At 32.1% G+C, this 13,805-nt stretch overlaps 1 protein-coding gene across 1 annotated transcript in view; it reads left to right on the top strand.

The window, feature by feature from the left end:
* Positions 1-13,805, top strand: part of LOC114328256 (nose resistant to fluoxetine protein 6-like) — a 142,069-nt gene that overhangs the window by 98,005 nt on the left and 30,259 nt on the right. Inside the window, exons 6-8 of the mRNA XM_050659611.1 lie at positions 79-242; positions 4,024-4,192; positions 9,357-9,550. Coding sequence (XP_050515568.1) covers positions 79-242; positions 4,024-4,192; positions 9,357-9,550 — 527 coding nt within the window. The remainder of the gene's footprint in view (positions 1-78; positions 243-4,023; positions 4,193-9,356; positions 9,551-13,805) is intronic.

The raw sequence follows: 13,805 nt of genomic DNA, 5'->3' as shown, positions 1-13,805 counted from the left end.
TAATCGTGATAAAGATGAGATATGTAAAAAAAATTTGTTCTTTTCTAAATTAACAAATGTCTTACTTCTGTTTTTTAGGAAGGAATACGTCCAGAGAATTCCATGTTTCTGAACGGTCCCATCATCGTAGATACATTTTTATTAATAAGTGGATTCTTAATGTGTCGGTTACTGTTGATAGAAATGGATAAAAGAAAGGGAAGAATCAATTTTCTCGCTTTGTACATTGCTAGATACATAAGGTTAGTATACATGTTTACACCATTCACAATAATACCTTCTGTTATCTCAATTAAGGCTTCCTTAAATTAAACATTCCCCGTATTCATTTGAATGGCAAGTTCGGCAGATACCAATGTGCCGATCGGTGATCTGCAAACGGCAGCAAGGCACGTACCTTGCTAGCGCGCCCGGGATGAAATTACGAAATAAGTAGTTTTACGTCGTTTAATTATTGATATTGTAATTTTTTTAAGTTGTCAGGAATTAACATTTAGGGGACATGATGAATCGGCACATTCGTTAAATCAAGTTAATTATAGAGAACAAATAAAATTGTTTATACGATCTGGAATTTTCTAATTTACTTTTGACTCGAAGGTATTTAGCGGCGTACCTAAAACAGTACAGGATGAAAGAATCAATTATTAGTAGTTACATTTTGATCCTTTTCGGTAGAAGTAGACGAAACTACTGATAGAGGTAACATGTCATTCACAATTATCAATTGTTCTTCGATACGCGTTACGTCTAATATTTATGAGAGGTTTTTAGGTTTTCAGACGTGAGTAGAAGCCATAAAACAGAATATATTTTTGGTGTTTTAAAGGACAGATTAAAATTTTTTGATATCAAAAATAAATTGGTAAGGCGTAAGGCAAACTTATGACGGCGCTGCCGTACGGTCTCCGGGCAAAAGTTAAAATTATTGCACCTCCGCTTTATTTACTCACTGTCATATGTCATTGACCTCTTTGACGATTCAAAATTTAAAAGTTGCGCCAAAGAATTTTCAAAATATCTATTAGACAAGTTCATTAATAAGGGTCGATTTCTCATACCTGCGGTAATCTATGGTTCAGTTGAACCAGGTTCACTGGTGAACTACCGTTTTGTTTGGAATGCATTTCTCATTGCGCGTTTATGTCAGTGCACGTTGTACAGCTTTCGAGAAATGCCAATAGATGGCAAAAGGTAAAAAACTGTCGCCATTTTGAACTACCGTTTTTATGCTGTTTTTGAATAAAGTTAAATTTAAGTATGTATAGTCAAATAGTCATTTTAATAATTATAAATAAATGTTATAAAAACAAAAATAATGTTATCGTTTATCGGTAGGCTTAATATAATAAAATAGGATATATTTATATTATGACAGCGTTTCGTGTTAATACAACGCATGCGTAATCCATGAAATCATCTGAACTGGGTTCAGAAATCTTTGAACGGCCGAATTCCACCGTTCAAGCATCGTTCAAGTTTAAACTGCCATCGGTTGAACGTGAATTGAGAAAGACGATTTTGACTTTGAACTGACGTTCACTAAAAGTTCAGGTTAAACTGGAGTTGAACTCGATATGAGAAATCGGCCCTAAAAATTATCCATCATTCTTTAATCAAATAAAATAAGAAAATGAATTAACAGTTTTATGCTGATCCAAATATTTTTGGAAGGTGGGATAAGTTACAAAATATTGTTATGATCTGCTTTCTCTTACTTTTATATTAATTAGTATTTATTTAATTAATTATTGAATTGACACAAATCATACAAAAAAAATTAAGAAGAAATCTAAAGGTGCCTTTTTGTCATAAAAAAAATTAACTAAATTATCTTAGGTTATACTTATCCTTTCTCGTGGCTTCAGTATCTCTTAGTTGATCCTTATCGGGATAAAATAGGAAAAGGAAATAAATAGAAAAATCATTAATCAGCAAATACAAATACCTTTATTATCAAAAGCAATGCTCTGAAAATCTATCAATTAAATCCTGTGGGCATAATTGTCCAAATGAAACTTTTACCATATAGTTAATCTAATTCAAACAAATATTTATCGCTTTGTTCCTGACAACATTAATAAAATAAGCTAAACAAACAAATTTAGGTATTTGCAAAAATATTTATACTTCCTATTAAATTTTTGAAATGTTGGAATCTTAATTCATATGCTTTTACGCAAAATTTTTAACTTCTGATTATAAAGAACATCTATCACATAAGTTATTGACTGACCTTTTTGATTCACACACAATGATGTCTCCTCTTGACCCAAACAGCTCTTCCTTGTTGATTATGTTAGGCTACCAATCAAAGCCCTCTCCATTCTCAGCATCGATCCAGCAGCATACCAGCAACTATTTCTCCAAAACACAAGCCAGGCCGCTTTTGACCAGTACTCGTTCAATAAACTCCAAAACTCTCTCCTCTCTTTCTCTCAATAATAATCTCCTGAGACCCAAGTATCTTTTTTACTTGGTGTCACAAATAATTTTAATACTATAATTCTTGTAACTTACTCTCTTGGACTTTACAGAATCAAAGAGGTATTTCTTCTCAATTTGATTTGTCTCTCGTTCCACTTTTCAGCTACTCTCCACTATCAAACAACCACTAGTACTTGCTTCTGAACTATCCGCGAAAACTTTCGACTGCCCTTCTCGGATGCCGGCCACACAAATCTTTCTTTTCCAAACTGTCTCAACATTCAAACTTCCCTTTCCCCATTCTAAATTGCCAAGCCAATCAGAAACATTTCTCTATCCACATTCATCTTTTTCATTCGAAAAAACCCAGGCATTCTTTCAAACAATACTTCTATTCATCCTAATCACTTTCCGGAAATTATACACATATTCTTGTGCTTAAACAAAACAGCCTTAAAATTCCAAATCTCTCTACCTTTATTTTCCTAAAAACTAATAATTACAGCTACCTGTGGATCTTACCTTTCCCGTAACAAACAACCTTTTTAAATTATAATCCGAAATAAATTGTATTTTCACGTCACTTTGTTTACAAATGTCTAAGTCTTCAGGGAAAAACTCATTAAGGATAGACCCACTGCGTAAAAGCTACCTTCTACTAAATAGTTACAAATCAATATACAGGGTGTATCAAATTTATGTGCCCGCGTTATAATTAAAAAATTAAAATGTTTACTCTATCTTTGATTGATAAAGTGATACATAATAATATGTATCTATAATTTTATATACTGCAATTCATTAGGTACAACAAACTGTTCTCGAAATTAATAAATAATTATTGTCCTCAAATGTGGGCAAATTCTGCCACAAATAAACGGGATTTCTCTTGTCTCAAAAGAGTCAAAACGTATTGTCGAAACACCATGAAACAAGAGAGAATGTCAAGCTTGTCTTAAATGTCAATAGAAAAAAACTTTTAAAATATCTCCAAGCAATAATGGATTTTACAATGACGTTCCATTTTGCTACTTCGAAACAACATAGACTAGAGTTAATTTATAAACAGGTTAAGGTTCTAAATTTATAGGAAAAATACAAAAAAAAACAAAACAAAAAAAAACAAAAACCAAAAATCTTTTATGAAATTGAAGCCTTGTAATTAGATGGCATACCTATCTGAGAAGACAAAACCTTGCCGACCCTGTCCCTAAAGCCACGAGCCGCCACTGCACACAGTGCTTTAATTTCATTTTCTCCCAAAAACTGTAGTATTTCAGCATCCACTTCATCGGAGCCATGTGCTTTTCTATGTTATATCTACGCCTCCATATTCCGTTTTCACAGATCGCTCCGAATATTTTGGTAGTATCTTTCAAAAATCGATACAGAGGATTCGTCTGTTTTGGTTAGGGTCCATGCCTCTGATCCATATGTGAGAATGGGGAATTTCGATAGCAGGGAAACTAGATTTAATAAATCAAATCTTTACGTCAACCCATTGAACTATTTTTCTAGAGAGGAACAAATTGTAAACATTACAGAAGGGTAGTGAAACTTTGTCGAAGATATTTATTATGTTTAATCTTCTTCCAGGTTAACACCCGCATACGCGGTCGTGGTAGGTTTTTATACGACGTTTCTGTACCGAACTGGGTCTGGACCTTTTTGGGACTCAAAAATAGGTGTAGAGAGGGATAGATGCCAACAATCCTGGTGGCTCAACTTGCTGTACGTAAATAACTACATAGGAACTGATAATTTGGTAAGTTAACTAAGATTTTTCCCCGAACCCGTCTATTTCCAAGATAAAAACAGTAGCATAACAGTTAATATTTGAAGTCGTTCGCAATATTTAAAAATAACCTGAAAATGGATTTTTTTGCAATTAGGTACATCGTACATCAACATTTTTTATAGTACAAGAACCGAAGCTTTTCACCTCGCAATTTTTACAGAACGGATCGATTTGCTTGAAAATTTGAGAATAAGTAGTGGATAGTCCAAGGATCAAAATCTGTATGATGCCGAAAGGCGCTTTTACCACGGGGGTGGGCCGCCCCATCTCGGGGGGTGGAAATTTTTAATTATATTTTGACCGCAAAAGTTGATAAAAACATTCATGCTAAGCAAAAAATGTCCTATACATATTTTTGATAAAATTAACAGTTTTTGATTTATTCGCTATCGAAAGTGTTAGTTTGCATCGAAAAAATCAATGTTTTTCGATATTATACTCATCTATGATTTACTCAATTTTTGCCGTAGAAATAATTTTTTCAAACCAAGTTCTTGGGAATTAAATAACCTACAATTTCATATTTAAACATTTTTCGTATCTCTGATGCTAATTTTTCTATTCTGAAGAAAATGGCATTTTTTACCAAACTACAAAAATTCTTATTCGCTTTTAACTCCAGTTTTTTAAAAAGTGGTCATTCTAAGCCAGTCAAACTTCTAGAATCTATTAATAGTACATAAATAAAGAAGAATGAGTAAAGCTAATGACTAAAAACAGTGCTATTAGTATGCTTCCCATTGGATTTCTCCTTTTTTTTTAAATATATTGATTTTATAATCGTAAATTTTTTATTTTTTATGTTAGAAAGTTTGGTAAAAAAGAATTTTGTAGGTTTTTACAAGATCTAAAAGGATATTAATATTGAATTCTTTTAAAACCCTCAGTGGCAAAAAGAGATGACTTTGAAAGGGTTGGCAAAGGTGGTTTTTGCATGTTATTACAAGTTTTAATTGCACTCAATTTTTGCTGTAGAAAAACTTTTGCAAACCAACTTCTTGGGAATTAAATAAGCTACAATTTTATATTTAAACATTTTTTCGTAACTCTGATGCTAATCTTTTTATTTTGAATAAAATGGCATTTTTGAACAAACTACAAAAATTCGTTATTCGTTTTTAACTCCATTTTTTTTAAACTAATAATTCTAAATCGGTCAAACTTCTAGAGCCTATTAATAATACATAAATAAAGAAGACCGAATAAGGCCAATGACTAATTTAAATTAGAGTGGTGATTACAGGGTTGTGTCGGATCACTTTTTCGAAGAAAAAAATAGGGACTGAAATTGTTTTCATTATAAGTCACTTAATTTTTGAGCTAGAGACTTTTTTTTATTTCTGGAGATAGATATTTTGAAATACTTTAAATTAGTTTAAACAAGTTTAAACATAATTTTCCGGTCTTTTGACTTTGAAACTACAATATTTAGCATTTGACGAAAAAGAGCTACCATATAATAAAGTATAGCTCGATTACTATTGGTCTTAAAGAAAATTAGCAAAAACGGTTTTGTTTACTTTTTCAAAAAGGTAGATTTTTGTTAAGCAAAGTTGTTTTGATAAAACGAAAACTTTTTGATTTATTAGCAGACAGCTGATTAAAAACATTGATTTTTTCGATATAAAACTAACATTTTCGATAGCGAATAAATCGAAATCTATTGATTATATCAAAAACATGTATTGAACGTTTTTTGCTTAGAATGAATGTTTTTATCAACTTTTGCGGTCAAAATTTTATAACAAATTTCCACCCCCTAGATGGGGTGGCAATCACCTCCATGGTAAAAGCGCCTTTCGGCATCATATAGATTTTGATCCTTGGACTATCCACTACTCATTCTCAAATTTTCAAGTAAATCTATCCATTCTGCAAAAATTGCGAGGTTTTGTCCTATATTACTTGGACTATTATTATAAAATAGTATATTGTACAAGTGAGAAAAAAAGACATATTTCTCACGAGCGCAGAAGTTTTTTGGCACGAGCCGATGGCGAGAGCCGAAGCGAGGGAGAAATATGTCATTTTCTCACGTGTTGTACACTATAATTTTTCTACGGATTCGTTATTGTCAAGAGTTCAAACTTCAAAAATTAAATAATTTAGGTGCTTTTAGGTATATTATATGCCTAAATTGAAATAAAATACATATACATATATGTAGGTATTTAATATTCTTAATGTGTATATACTTTATTTATTTAAATTTATAATTAACAGTTATATTTGAACAGTTTTTAAAAGCTAATTCCTGAAGTTTTGCTTCAACACATTTTGTTTGACAGCAATAATTGTGTTTGTATTGTGCACGTTACCATGGAAACGGCGATCATATGTATGGAAGACAGGCGGAGAAATTATTTCTCACTGCAATGGCCGACTTTTCTCACTGCGTGAGAAATTTTTCGTTTTGAATGTAAGTAGTGAGAGAAGTTGTACGCCAGGGAAATAAGGCAAACATATACCATGTTCAGTACACATGAGCAGCCAGGTTGCAAATGGGTTTTTTGGGTACTATATACCCAATACATTATAAATACAAAAATGCCCGTCACAGTTCGGACAAGAAATGTAGTTATTAACAAATAAGTGTCAAAAATGGCAGTTTTTTAGTTTAAATCGCCACAGGTAAAAATAGGGTAATTAAATATCTTATTTATAGTATTCTTCTTTTAATAGATGAGCCAAGGTTTTAAAAGGCAATTTTTGAATTTTGATTCGATCTTTTGTTGCTTCGAAAATTGCATCGAAAAAAAACATCGAAAATAAAAAATTTGCTATAACTTTGGTGAAAATGAATTTAAGACTTTCATATTGCACGAAAAGTTGAGTCAAACAGTCCATATAATGCACAAAAAAAATTTAAGACGACTGGTCAATTAGTTTAAATTTTATTCAATTTGTTTATCCCAAAGAGCTTTTTTCGCAGTGTTATTGTTCAGAAAATAATCTTCTTCTTCTTGTGCCACTCCTATCGGAGATTGGAAATCATCAAGGCTACCCTGATTTTGTTTACAGCTGACCTAAAAAGTTCATTAGTGGTGCAGCCAAACCACTCTCTCAAATTCCGCATCCACGACATTCTTCTACGGCCTGGATTCCGTTTTCCTTCTATTTTTCCTTGCATTATATTTTGAAGTAATGCGTATTTATGACCTCTCATCAGGTGACCCAAATACTCGAGTTTTCTTCGTTTTATCGTTAATAAAATTTCTGGGTCTCTTCCTATCCTTCGTATTACTTCAAGATTTGTGATTCTTTCAACCCAACTTATCTTCAGCATTCGACGGTAGCACCACATCTCGAAACTTTCAATATTTTTTATGTTGTTCTGTTTGAGAGTCCAGAAAATAATAATGCTATAGCAATTCTGTGGAAACCGCATGAAAGAAGAATAGTCATATTTTCAACGTGTTTAAAAATCAATAAAAAGTCATTTTTATCACTTCGAAAACATTTTACTAAAATAGAGTCATTTTTGGCTTATAGACAATCACTTTTTTTATTTAATTGACGGCTGCTTTGTTTATAAAAATTAAGTAACCTAACTAGAGCCATTTTGAAGTTGAAGATATATAGTTTATATGTAAAAGTTTTAAGAAAACTTTGAACCTCAACAGAGTGGTTAATAAAGCTTTAAAAACGACGTCCTAATGAAATCGATTCGTGGTCGTTGGAGGGTAATTATCAAAATCCATGCACTCAAAAAATGAAACTGATTCTTCAAACATATGCTACGATTGACATCGGCGGAGCTTGTTGATGGATTTTGATCATAATTTTTTTTAATTAGTATATGTACTCGTAGTCTTATAGAGTACGTTATGTACACACATCCCCACCTAACATTACAAAATGTTAGGGGGAAAACCCCTTATCACTCAGGAATATGAAAAATAGATTACGACCGATTCTAAGACCTACCGAATATACATATATAATTTCATAAAAATCGGTCAAGCGCTTTCGGAGGAGTATGGCAACTAACACTGTGACAGGAGAATTTTATAGATGTAAATATATAGATGGCTATTAACAAATAGGTGTTGGTGATAGAAGAGCGAAAATTAAGGGTTGTATGTATTTTTTAAAATTCTACATCATTTAAAACTAAGATAGGTAACGTGGTCCAAAAAAATAAAAAAAAATGTCAGGGGGCAGCCACCCTTATAACTTATGGGTATGAAAAATAGATTAAAACCTATTCTCGGTCCTATAGGATATAAGTGTAAAATTTGATAAAAATCGACCAAGCCGTTTCGGAGTAGTATGGTAACTAACACTGTTACAGGAGAATTGTATGTATGTATATAGAAGTAACTGAATTAAATAGTAAAAGTGGCTAACTTTGACCCTAATAATTAACCTAGACAAAATGTTTTTTTTTAATTTGTGTAAAAATACCAAATTTTGAAATCCCAAAATACCAAAAATGACTCTATTTTAGTAAACTGTTTTCGGAGTGCCAAAAACGAATTTTTAATGATTTTTTTCAATACTTTGAAAATATAACTATTCTCCTTTCAGGCGGTTTCCACAGAATTCGTATATCATTATTATTTTCTGAACAAAAACATTGCGAAAAAAAAAGCTCTTTGCGATAAACAAATTGAATAAAATTTAAACTAATTGACGAATTGTCTTAAAACTTTTTGTGCATTATAAAGACTGTCTGACTCAACTTTTCAAGCACTATGAAAGTCTTAAGGCCATTTTCGCAAAAGTTATAGCAAATTTTTTTATTTTCGAAATGTTAGTCTTATTTTGCAATTTCCGAAGCAACAAATGATCGGACCAAAATTAAAAAAGTGTCATTTTAAACCTTGGCTAATCTATTAAATGAAGAATATTATAAATAAGATATTTAATTACATTATTTTTACCTGTATCGATTTAAACGAAAAAACTGCCATGTTTGACCCTTATTTGTTAATAACTAAATTTCTCGTCCGAACTGTGAAGGGCATTTTTGTATTTATAATGTGTTAGGTATATAGTACCCAAAAAAACCCATTTGCAACCTGGCTGCTCAAATGTCCCGACAAAAACCTTATTTCTCTGAACTATTGCACATTGTATAGCATTCATAGAAAAATTATATTTTTTCTCAATTCAATATACATTTTAGTGCATGTTCCAATCTTGGTATTTGGCAGTGGACTACCATCTTTTTATCGTAGCTCCTTTTGTGATCTATGTATTGTGGAAAAAGCCAAAAATTGGCATAGCTGTACTGGTTTTGTGTACAGTGGTCTCCGTACTTGTACCCTTCACTATTACATACGTAGATAGCCTGGATCCCACTGTGATGGCTTTCCCGCCGTAAGTATGAAATGATTTTTACTTGATGCAAATGTAGACAACGTCAGTACAGTTAGAAAAACGAGACAAAAGTAAAAAACAAGCAAACCTAATGCTAATAAAACTTTTTTATCTAGACGTTATAAATATTGAAATGTTAGCTATCCTGATCCCCAAGTATATGTAAATCAGGTTGGCAATATTGACAGTTGAAGTAGTCTAATAAAATGGTCGTCACGAAGCGTTGCATATGAATTATGTCTCCCAGTAAATATACCTAATTAATAAGTACTCGGCAAGCTTCCTTCTCCAAAAGGTTATGGACCCCAGTTTTACATGCCAAGAGTACATTCAATAAGAAGTAAAGTTTTTTAGTGTTGCTGTTTATATCGACCGGCAGTGTTGTGAGTGACCGCAAAAAAATGGCAGTCCAAGGTTTAAATGGCGCGAATTCAACCGTGAGTTTGTATCCGCAATTAACATCTACGAACTTTTCGTCATGGAAATTTAGATTAGGCAATCTTCTAGATGCCAAAGGTGTTAAAGATTTTATTACCACTGAAGTAACTGCAACGCAATTCACACAATTATCAAGAGACGAGCAAAATCAACATAAAAAGCATGATGCAACAGCAAGATCGATCATTGTCACATGCATTACAGATGAACATTTAGAATATATTCGTGACTGTGACTCAGCATTCGAAATGATAAAAAGTTTAGAAAAAGTGTTTGAAAGAAAAAGTATTCTTTCTCGTTTATATGTGCGGAAAAAGTTGTTAACGTTGAAATATAAACAAGGTATCGATTTACAAAAATTTTTCGTTGAATTCGATTCTTTAATCCGAGAGCTTGAATCGACTGGAACTACAATCGAAGAAGATGACAAGGTATGTCACCTTTTGTTGACAATGACAGATACGTTTGACACCGTTATTACTGTCCTAGAAACTTCAAATGATAAACTATCTGTTGATTTCGTTAAAGCAAAATTATTAGATGCAGAATTGAAGCTGAAAAATAATGTACAAGAAAGTGAAGAATCCTCTTTTTATACGAAGCAATACAATAAAAAACCCCGATGCTCATTTTGTGGACTTGAAGGCCATCTAGTGTCCAATTGTTTCAGAAAAAACAATAATCGAGGTAGATTTTTTCGAGGAAATAACTATTCCCGTGGCAGAAGAGCCAATAATGATACACAAGGTAAACAGAATATACATGTAGCCGAAGACGAAGTAAGTTTTATCACAGCCCTACCAGCTGAAAATCTCAAGAATGATGACAGCCAAATTTCGTTTATAATAGATTCTGGAGCATCACAGAATATGTGCAGCAATAAATATAAACAATTTATAAGTAATATTATTGAAATTGAGCCTGTTGGCATTAAAATAGCAGATGGAAGAGTGATGACGGCTCGTACAAAAGGTAAATTAAAAGTTTATTACAATGAAACTCCTATTAACATTGATGTTCTCATTTTAAATGAACTAGAATATAATTTATTATCAGTCAGTAAACTAAACAGTTTAGGTTTCACAGTAGTATTTAAAGAAAATAAGGCTGAAATAAGAAAAAAGAACTTTAAACTTATTTGCTATAAACATAAGAGTAACTTATTTGCTGCAAATTTTCAATTAAATAATTTTCAATCTAGTTTAGTAGCAAAGCATAGCGATAAAGACTTATGGCATTTACGTTTAGGACACGTAAATAGAAGGGGACTACAATTGTTGGGACTTCCCTATTCAGATAAACTATGTGACTCGTGTCAACAAGGAAAAGCCACAAGGCAACCTTTTAAAGAAGTTATATACAAAAAATCCTCTAGAGTTGGGGAACTTTTACATGTTGATACTTGGGGACCATCCAAAGATCCCACATTTTCTGGTGAAAAGTATTACTTATCAATTATTGATGATTTCTCACATTTTAGTGTTGTATATTTAATGACAAGAAAAAGCGAAAGCGAATCACATCTTATTAATCATATTGAAAAATTAGCTGCAGAAGGCAGGAGAGTATCTAGAATAAGAATGGATAAAGGTGGAGAGATGTCTTCTAAATATTTTAAAAACTATTGTATACAACATGGTATAGTACAAGAATTTACTGCAGGGTACACACCTCAGCAGAATAGTATAGCCGAACGACTTAATCGTACTATTTTAGACAAAGTAAGAGCAATGTTTGTAGAAACAAATCTTCCAAAGAGTTTGTGGGGAGAAGCAGTTAGAACAGCTGTTTATCAGCTTAATCGAACTCCATCACGAGCAATTGAATTACAAGTACCAGCAGAAATATACTTAGGCAGACTTGACTTGTCTAAACTTAGAATTTTTGGTTCAAAAGTATGGTACTACAACCTACCAAAGCAAAGTAAATTAGAACCAAGAGCAAGTAAAGGTGTAATGGTTGGATACAGTGGTGCTGGTTATAGAATTTGGAATCCACTGACCAAGCAAATCAAAATTTCAAGAGATGTTGTTTTCGATGAAACACAGTATAAATATTCTCCAGAAATATCGTCGAATAATCAAAATGTTGAGGAAATTTTACCAAGCCAAAATGAATTGGAAACATTTGAAACAAATTATGAAGAAAGTACAGTCCAAACATTAAGAAACACTACTGAAATTAATTCACAAGATGAAGAACCAGTAAATTTACAAAATACCAAAATTACTTCCTCCAATAGAGAAATAAAACAACCTTCGAAGTTCAAAGACTATGAACTTTATTATGCATATTGCTTAGTTACATCAACACCAGTAACTTATGAAGAAGCAGTAGAGGAGGATGAATGGAAGCAGGCAATAGAAACAGAACTAGAATGTCTTGAAAAAATGAACACGTGGAGTGAAGCCACAAAAATACCTCATGATCAACAAATCATAAATACAAAATGGGTATTTAAAACAAAAAGTGATGGCACGAAAAAAGCTCGCTTAGTCGCCAAGGGTTATGAAGAAGAAGTGTTTTTAGATATATATTCACCGGTAGCTAAGATGGCAAGTGTAAGAATTTTATTATCACTGGCTCTCAATAACGACTGGAAGGTATACCAATTAGACATTCCTTCAGCGTTCATCAACGGAGTGCTACAACATGATGTTTATATTCATTGTCCTAAGGGTTATAAACGACAAAGCAAAGTTCTCAAACTACAAAAGGCTTTATATGGACTAAAAGAATCACCCAAATGCTGGAACCAACGATTCAACAAATGGGCAATCAAAATTGGTTTTAAAAGTGCGGAAAGTGACTGTTGCGTTTATACAAAGAAAAATGTGTGTATGTGTATATGGGTCGATGATATCCTATTGTGCGGTGAAGATAGCGATTCGATTCAAAAAATTATTGAAAGTTTAAAAAGTGAGTTTAACGCAAAAAATCTTGGTTGTGTAAACAACTTTTTGGGTATTGATTTTGAATATTCTGTAAATAAAAATGATGTAAAAATGTATATTTCTCAAAAACCCTTAATCAATAAGATAATTGAGAAATTTAATATGACGAATTGCAATGTTAGCAAAACACCAATGGAAACAGGTTTTCAGGTTGACAAAACTAATGCTGATAATCAAATCTCTGTCAATGTGCCTTATAGGCAATTAATTGGAAGCTTAATGTATATTGCATTGGGTAGTCGCCCTGACATAATGTTTTCAATCTCTTATTTGAGTCAATTTCTCGATTGTCCTGATGATATATTATGGAAAGCTGCTAAACGTATTATTAGATATTTAAAAAATACAATTAATTTCTGTCTTATATACAGTAAAAATATAAAAAGAAAACCTTTAATATTTGCATATTCAGACTCAGATTGGGCAGCAAATGTAAATGATAGAAAAAGCATGTCAGGAGGTATAGTATATTTTCTAGACAATCCAGTTTCATGGTATTCAAGGAAACAGAGCACTGTTTCATTGAGCAGTACTGAGGCCGAATATATTTCATCAACTGTTACATGTTGTGAGTTATTGTTCACAAAAAACTTAGCAGAAGAATTATTGAACGAGAAAATAACTGGTAGTATATTATATATAGATAACCAGGGAGCTATATGTATTGCAACAAATTCATTTAAAGGTAAAAGGTCTAAGCATATAGACACAAAATATCATTTCATTCGAAATTTAATTGAAAACAATGTAATTACTTTACAGTACATAAATACAAAATCAAACTGTGCTGATATTTTCACTAAAGCTCCTTCAAATGAAATATTCTCACGTCTCAGAACTTTGATCAAAATTCAAGAATGTTG

The sequence above is a fragment of the Diabrotica virgifera genome, chromosome 8 (genome assembly GCF_917563875.1).
Source record: "Diabrotica virgifera virgifera chromosome 8, PGI_DIABVI_V3a".
In the NCBI taxonomy this organism is placed as follows: Eukaryota; Metazoa; Arthropoda; class Insecta; order Coleoptera; family Chrysomelidae; genus Diabrotica; species Diabrotica virgifera.
Note: the sequence above shows the minus strand (reverse complement) of the source record. Positions and strands in the feature narration are given on the sequence as shown.